Below are 8,835 nucleotides of genomic sequence, written 5' to 3'. Positions count from 1 at the left end.
CTGTTCTGGACCCCCCAAAAAAACCATAACGTTGGTAGTATCTCACACGAACCTTACTTCCTGTCCAAGGTAGTGTCTTTGTTGTTTCACTTGAACAGCAATTATGAATTTCCTCATCAGAGGACAGTGCCTGTGATGTGACAGCTACTGTATGACTTCATAGAAACCATTTGACAAGAGGCTTTATACGCCGGAGGTTCTGCTGAGATAGCTCATGCTGAACTAGCTACGTACTGTATGTTCTTATAGTTTTCCTACGAATGTCTGCTACTTGTCTTTTACAGGTGACCCCTTAATTATTGAAACCTCCATCCTGTGTAAATTAGGCAAGAGCCTATTGGGCTGATGGGGAACTCCCTGGACCGTGGTCTTATAATGGTATGTATTACAAACTGGGATACATGCCCCACCATGAGATGAGGTGTAGCAGTGTGGAAAAGTAATGTATTACAGTGACACTAAGCACCAGGTACAGTGGTGTTGGTCCTTCTCAAGTACTGTATCTAAACCTACTGATGTCACCAAACTACAGGAACCCACGGTAAAGTTTGTAATTATGGGAACTGAAGCCGTAAGCGTGGAGGTTCAACACAAATAGGTCTCCTTTAAATTCTTATAATACTAGAATTACCATTGAATTATCCCTAGTTTAGCTACCATGCTGTGTTGTTGTCTTAGGTCTCTCTTTATGTAGTGTTGTGGTGTCTCTCTTGTCGTGATGTGTGTTTTGTCCAACATTACTTTTTTGTCTCCGCAGGAGGCCTTTTGCCTTTTGGTATGCCGTCATTGTAAATAAGAATTTGTTCTTACCTGACTTGCCTAGCTAAATAAAGGTTAAATACAATAAAAATAAATGTAAACTGACCTCATGCCCCTTTATAATTTCCCCTAAAAGATTGAACAGGATTGGCTAGGTAAGTACTATAGGTACAGTAATAGCTCCATCTGGTTTCTGGCATATTGTTTACATATATCCTTTCAGATCCAGTGTCAAGAAAAGCCTATGGGGTAAGGACTGGCAGTAGTGTGGGTGACAGACAGTAGGGGTCAGTTGTGATTGGGAAGGATGTAATCTCAAAGCCTTCCAGGCCATTAACCTGGTCAACCAGACAGACTGCTGCTCTCATGTTTTGTTTCAGCGCAGTGTCCTTCTAGTTTAGGAGGCTACTGCAGGACAAAGAGAATTTGGCCAATTGTCAAACAGCATTTCAACAGACAAATTGGTCAATCAGCGACTGGTCAAAGTAATTTCACAATTTATTAGTGGGGAAAGGTTGCTGATGGCTGCATACTGATTGCACAAAGTTAAATCCCATAGGGGCTTACAGCATGATAGGCAACTGACATTTCTCTGAGGTTGAATATAAGCCAAATCTCCCAAAAAAGTTAAGATTTTATGTAATGGGTCAATCAAATGATCCTTCGACAGAACAGTGAGCTCCTTACTGACCGACATTCACACCTGCACCAGGAACCTTTGGTCAATTACACACCTACACGCAGAATGCTGACCTACTTGGGCAAACATTTGTTAATTATTATGTTCAAAATGTGTTAACGTATTACAGTATTCAATTAATCAATAATATCTGACAAGTATTAATGAATAACAACCACAAAATGGAAAATATGCTATTTTACACCATATGAAGTGAGTCCAAAAAGTTGTACCCTCACAGTGATGATGACAGTTTATGATACTGTAATGCCCCTATGTGGTAACAATCATTTATGACAATACCTTCATAGTGCAGATTTACCATAAACATAATTTTGCATAATACATGAAAAATTATGTAATTTCTTTTTCAAAGAGTCCCTAGACCTTCAATGACTCATTCTACCATTTTAAATGTTTGCTTCATGCCAAGTCACAAAAATATAGCTTATGTCTTTTTAGGGTAAAAAACTCCACATCACAAATGGAATAAAAACATTGATACATTTTGTCGAAACCAGCAAAAATAAATGTAATTTAATTTTCACAATAATTAAAATAGCACAAGATGGTAAACAATATTACAATTAAAGGCTGAAGCAAACAGAACGTTGATAGTGTTTCATTCATGTTTGGTTGTGATGGCAACCGCCTTGTTGAACCAGGCATTGGTGTTGAGGAGGAAGAGCATGAAACGAGCCACATCACCCCTTCCTACAGCACTTCCTACAGGCTGGCCATTGGAGTCAGGAACAAAGTAGCCCTCGTGGGTAAGGAACTCTTTAGCTGGTGAAAAGAACAAATTAAATAGAGACCCATTGGTTCCCATCATCATTATGATTGGATCAAAGGTCAATTTCACTAAGTCTTCTGAGAAAAGTGCAGGGACTTGTGGTAGTAGCAGAACTATGACTCTAAGTTAAACCCTTACACTTGTGGGAATTGGCCTATATGGATAGGGCTAAATTGAAATGTTTCTTACAGAAGAAATATGGAAAGCATATGCATAACCACAGTATCAATCAAAAGGGAACAGTTTGGAGATTATGGGAAAATAATTAGCCTAAAGATGAGGACAAAACAGTTAATCTGAGACTGATTCCAAACATTACGCTGCTGATTTTATGTGCATTTTACATTTACTGTACTTTTTGCCGCATTTGTTGATAACAAAATCTGAAAATACTCTGGAGACATTCAGTAACATAATAAGAATATTCATGGTACTTTGGGGTAGGTGCAACATAAGACAAAACTATGACAAGGGTTTGAGTGAGAGGTCTAACTGGTGTCTCCAAGTGGCCACACACCTCTCCAAAGTGTGCACAGTTCCTATGTAATATCAATGTTCTTTTATGACTCAAAGAAGAGTCTTCAACTATAAGGTGCTATTTTGAGCTCTCCTAGCTGTGCTGTTGAGGAACTAGAGCAAGCAGACTTGTAATTGTTTTGTTTGGAACAGAGCCCTGCCATCACACAATTACTGTTGTTGTTTACGCATTCCAGAAACGGTCCATTATAAATCTGAGTCAGGTGGGCATCATTTGAAAGTGTGCTCTATTGCCAACACGGCTAGCTAAGTTACAAAATACGATCTTACAGTAGTATGCTTTCACAAGGCAATTCAGAGAAGCAGATTGTAATTTTGGTGCGCATAGGATAGTCATAACTGCATTCAGATGCGTGTTCCCTGCCAAAATAATTCACAATACAACAAACATAGGCTCATTCTGTTCAGAACAACCCAGGGTAAGACGCCATGTCATCTTGGAGCTGTACATCAAGCATAGTGATCATAAATGTTGACACATTGGCTTGCTTTTATGACATCAAAGCAGAATTTATGATAATCTTCAACGTCTCATCTTTCAAAAATACATTGAGTCCTCTTTATTAACAGCATTTCCCTCACTCAGACAACAAAACATTTGCAAAAGTTGCCCAATTAGCGGGAGGGATGGGGGCAACTTCTTGCCGTGCGCAGTGCTCAAGTTCAGACCCGCTGTCAGTCAAAACCAATACAGCGCTGTGAAGCGGAGACCTTCAGCTCTGACATCATGTATAGCATGTTACTGTACAGCAACTGTGTTCCAATTTAGGTGCTTATAATAATCATAATCATAATTTATTACATTTGTAAAGCGCTTTTCATTATACGGAATAATCTCAAAGTGCAAAAAATTTTAATTAAAAAAGAAATAGTAAAGAATAATAATAATAATGGACACAACTAGGCAGGGCAACTGACCAAGGAGCACAGATTTCAATAGAAAGCCTTCCTAAAGAGAAAGGTCTTTAGTCCCGCTTTAAAGGAGCCCAGAGTCTGGTTCCTTCAGGTGGTCCGGGAGGGCATTCCAGAGGCTGTGGGCGGTCGAGCTGAATGCCCGATCCCCCAAGGAGCACAGCTTGGTACTAGGGATGTGCAGGAGCAGGCTATCACTTGATAGGGGTTATGGAGGGAGAGCTGTTTTCGTGAATACACTGGAAAGTCAGCAGGAGGGTTTTGAATTCAATCCGGAATGAGACAGGGAGCTAGTGCAGAGATGCTAGGATGGGGGTGATGTGATGGTGTTTCCGCACTCTCATCAGGATCCTGGCAGTTCTGGATTTATTGGAGCTTCTGGAGATTCCTGACAGGGATCCCGATGAAGAGTGTGTTGCAGTAATCTAGCCTTGAGGAGATAAAGGCATGGTCGAGCTTCTCTGCATCAGACTGAGTGAGGGTGGGATGGAGTTTGGCAAAGTTCTTGAGGTGATAGAATTACAATTTACACAGTTGTTTGATGTGGCTGTCAAAGTTCACCCAGACTGGAAACTGAGGGGGAGAGAGTGATGTTCTGTCCTGCAATGGTGAGGTCTGTTATTGGTGAGTGCTGTACCTGGTAGGGGGTGCCAACAAGTAGGGCCTCGGTTTTGCTGCTGTTCAGTTGAAGGAAGTTTTGCGTCGTCCATGCCTTTATCTCCTCAAGCTAGCCAGGGAGGGTTACTTCTGAACCTGAAAGTGGTTCAGTCTTACGTGATGACTTACGTGATTACTGTATGACAAAATGAATCCTGTAACAATGCAAATGTTTGAGTCTTTTAGACCAATCTTTAAAGGTCCAATGCAGCCGTTCCTTTCTCAAACAATTAAGCACCTTATTGTGATTCTTTTCAATTAAAATGGTAAAAAATAAACAAAAATAGCTTCTTAGCAAAGAGCAATTGGTCAAGCAAGAATTTTGCTAGGACTGTCTGGGAGTGTTCTGAGTGGGGAGGGGAAAACTGAAAACTAGCTGATATTGGCAGAGAGGTTTGGAACTCTCTTTCTTATTGGTCTCTTTACTAATTTACTGCCTACTGATATCACCAGGCAGGCCAAAACTCCATCCCACCACAACAGTCTTTTCAAACAGCTCTTACACTAAAAGGGCATTATGATCATTTTCACAATTTCACAGGATTATTCCAACCTCATTGTGTGGAAATATATATAAAACACAGACAAATCATGTTTTTGACTGCACTTTGCCTTTAACCCAGCTCCAGGTTACAGTATACACTACATGACCAAAGGTATGTGGACACCTGCTCATTGAACATCTTATTCCAAAATCATGGGCATTAATATGGAGTTGGTTCCCCTTTTGCTGCTATAACAGTCTCCACTTCTAGGAAGGCTTTCCACTAGATGTTGGAACATTGCTGTAGGGACTTGCTTCCATTCAGCCACAAGATAATTAGTGAGGTCGGGCACTGATGTTGGGCGATTAGGCCTGGCTCGCAGTCGGCATTCCAATTCATCCCAAAGATGTTTGATGGGTTGAGGTCAGGGCTCTGTGCATGCCAGTCATGTTTTTCCACACCGATCTCGAAAAACCATTTCTGTGTGGACCTCGCTTTGTGCATGGGGCATTGTCATGCTGAAACAGGAAAGGGCCTTCCCCAAACTGTTGCCACAAAGTTGGAAGCACAGAATCATCTAGAATTTCATTGTATGTTGTAGTGTTAAGATTTCCCTTCACTGGAACTAAGGGGCCTAGCCCGAACCATGAAAAACAGCCCCAGACCATTATTCCTCATCCACCAAACTTTACAGTTGGCACTATGCATTGGGGCAGGTTGCGTTCTCCTGGCATCCGCCAAACCCAGATTAGTTCATCGGACTGCCACATGGTGAAGCGTGATTCATCACTCCAGAGAACGCGTTTCCACTGCTCCAGAGTCCAATGGCGGCGAGCTTTACACCACTCCAGCCAATACTTGGCATTGCGCATGGTGATCTTAGACTTGTGTGCGGCTGCACGGCCATGGAAACCCATTTTATGAAGCTCCCGACTAACAGTTCTTGTATTGACGTTGCGTCCAGAGGCAGTTTGGAACTCGGTAGTGAGTGTTACAACCGAGGACAGACAATTTTTACGCGCTATGTGCTTCAGCACTCGGCGGTCCCGTTCTGCGAGCTTGTGTGGCCTACCACTTCGCGTCTGAGCCGTTGTTGCTCCTAGACGTTTCCTCTTCACAATAACAGCACTTACAGTTGACCAGGGCAGCTCTAGCAGGGCAGAAATTTGACGAACTGACTTGTTGGAAAGGTGGCATGCTATGACGGTGCCACGTTGAAAGTCATTGAGCTCTTCAGTAAGGCCATTCTACTGCCAATGTTTCCTATGGAGATTGCATGGCTGTGTGCTCAATTTTATACACCTGTCAGCAACGGGTGTGGCTGAAATAGCCGAATCGAATAATTTGAAGGGGTGTCCAAATACTTTTGTATATATAGTGTATCTAAACTAGACCCTATTCGTCGGTCTTACCTGTGGCAGGTAAATTCTTGAGACCCGGCGGCCTGACAACAGTCCAGTTAATATCCGGTGTCTTCTTCAGAAAGTGCTCCATCTCAAACATATTGCTAAGGACACTTCGGATCATTGGCAGCAGCAGGAAGCGGATGAGGTAAGATGACTGTGTGCCAGAGTTAGCTATGGGGATGAGAATGAGAAGAAGTTAAGGGAATGCTGTTTCACAATGATAAAAACACACAACTGACTTTGTACATTAAAAGGCAACATGATCACTGATGAAATACAGTCATGGCATTGTTCATTTAACCCTTATTTTACCAGGTTAGTGAGGCCTTATGCATCCCTTGGTGGATTGAGGCCTAAGTAAGTAAGTTTCCAGGTAAGTTGACTGAGAACACATTCTCAAGTCGTTCTCAAAAGTAATCAGTCCTATTTTACTTTACTTACGGTCAGTGTACCATGAAGTCATGGTGATTATGCGGTTCACTTTGGCCTCTCTCATGGCGTTTACCGCGGCCCTCATAGACAAGGTGTATCCAGTGACTCCGGAGAGAAAGGATGCAGGGAACCCCAGGCAGGATACAACTGCATCTTGTCCTTGGAAGTGAAGTTTTAGGCTGTCTTCTGAGAAAATATTGCCCTCAACCACCTGACAGAATAGAGAAAATAGCAGTTTTATTTCACACTTCATAAAGCCTCTATTAAAAACATTGCTGCTGCCTGCAACACAGAGGAAATGTAAAAAGACAACAATTTGTGCTCAGACAAGACATTACATTACTTACCTTTAATTTCTCGTGTTGCACTGTCAATTTCCCTGGATTCCTGACAATGGCAGTGACAGTGTGTCCCTGCTGAAGAGCTTGGTTTATCAGATACTGTCCCGTCTGTCCAGTGGCTCCAAGCACGGCTATCTTCATCTTGACACTCTGCAAAATAAATATAATGTACAGTCAGGAAGTCAATCAAACCATAGCCAGATACTTTTCTGTAAACAGAAATCCCGACGACGATAAGTTACAAAAGCATTAACTCACATTTATAACAGTGCAAGTTTACAAGCAAGGTTGTGCAGTGAATAGACTTATCACATGAATAGACTGTGTAGCAACACCCACATGTTTCATAACTGCTTGAAACATAATGAACTTGAAATGTATTAGGTCTTATTCTTCTATAACAACAAATGTCCATTTGCATTTACATTTGAGTCATTTAGCAGCCGCTGTTATCCAGAGTGACTTACGGTAGTGAGTCATACACTTTCATAGTTTGGTACTTTTAACCCATATTAGCCTTCAGGATTTTTTAAGTGTGAATTGGAACGTTCACTTAGAAATGTTTCAGACACATACTAGAAACGCCAAGAAAGGACATGACCTGTGTGTATTGAATGGACATTTATAATAGGTCTATTTGCACAGTAGATGGCAGTGTGTACCCCTTCATTATTCCACTAACAAACCAACCCACCCCAATGTCACCACTGCCAACTGCATCTCTTTTCATAATGGGCATAACAAGCAGCCTTATAGAGAGCCATAACAAAGCGGATCACAATGAAATATGATACATTTTTAGTGAGGAAAACCCTCGATTTGTTATCTGAAAAGTGAACTTGGATTTTGATTATGAACTGTTGAAGTTCAAAAGGCAATACTGAGAAAACATGAACTGATTGTTCCGGACTTTTATAGACTGCCTCCTGTGTTTGCCTGTAAGGCCCTTCAGGAGACAGAATAAAACCCGGATTAATCTAGGGGGAAATTTGACTGTGTGGCGCGAGGTCTGATCACAATGTCTGTGTTGTATCCATCTGAAAATGATTATTTCTGCAACTGTGAAATGATAATGGAGAGTAAGCTAAGGCAAGGAATATAAAAGAAGGCAGCATTATGAAAATCGAACCAAGAAATTAGAACATGTCAGAAGATGAGAATGTGAATAGAGGTATTTTATTCTATCTGATGGGCTCCACATGCACTGAAAATAACCTCCAGACTGTAGGCTACACTGCATAGGAATAATCTTATATACAGTTGTCATGTTTTATTTCATAACTCATATGTTTTGCAGCAAACTTGATTTCATTTCCCATGTCCTATCCCTTGGTGATGATGACCAAATTACATAAGGTTTGTCAGCTGTTGGGCTATAACCACACAATCTACAATACTGCGAATGGTTCATGCATTGCAAATATGGCTAACCATGTAGAGTAATTGACTCACAAATGCGATCAAACAATCCGTTTGCTCCAACAGTAATGTAAAAGCTCACGCTTATGTAGTAAAGGGCATCATATAACCAAGTTGTGTTTCACAATCGTCTCTGCGACTAAAAACATTTCCTGATACACCCAGAATAAATACTTGTGACTTGGATGCATTCAAGATCTGCAATGTTTCACATGGTTTCGTCTTTTGATTGAGCAGTTCACGATATAAATAGTCAATGTTACTTTTTCTAATCACAGTCACAATTATTTATTCATTATGAAGCATTGTTTTGCTGTAGGCTTAATGAAAAAAGCCTTTTTATGTGAAAATAACAATGAAACTGTTTTGCTCTGAGACCAGAGGTGCGTTAAGTTCTCTTGAACGTTTGCTACGT

The 8,835-nt window shown here is 41.1% G+C and overlaps 1 protein-coding gene across 1 annotated transcript; it reads right to left on the bottom strand.

Annotated features, from left to right (window-relative positions):
- Positions 1 to 1,239: 1,239 nt before the first annotated feature.
- On the bottom strand, positions 1,240 to 8,586 carry LOC311141171 (flavin reductase (NADPH)-like). The gene is made up of 5 exons (XM_084176426.1): positions 8,454 to 8,586; positions 7,008 to 7,151; positions 6,670 to 6,871; positions 6,235 to 6,399; positions 1,240 to 2,224 (listed from the first exon to the last, which is right to left on the bottom strand). The coding sequence occupies exons 2-5, from the start codon at positions 7,140 to 7,142 to the stop codon at positions 2,061 to 2,063; spliced, it is 666 nt and encodes a 221-aa protein (XP_084032552.1). The 5' UTR covers positions 7,143 to 7,151; positions 8,454 to 8,586; the 3' UTR covers positions 1,240 to 2,060.
- Positions 8,587 to 8,835: the final 249 nt, after the last annotated feature.

The sequence above is a fragment of the Coregonus lavaretus genome (assembly GCF_964263955.1).
Source record: "Coregonus lavaretus genome assembly, chromosome: 14".
Classification (NCBI taxonomy): Eukaryota; Metazoa; Chordata; class Actinopteri; order Salmoniformes; family Salmonidae; genus Coregonus; species Coregonus lavaretus.
Note: the sequence above shows the minus strand (reverse complement) of the source record. Positions and strands in the feature narration are given on the sequence as shown.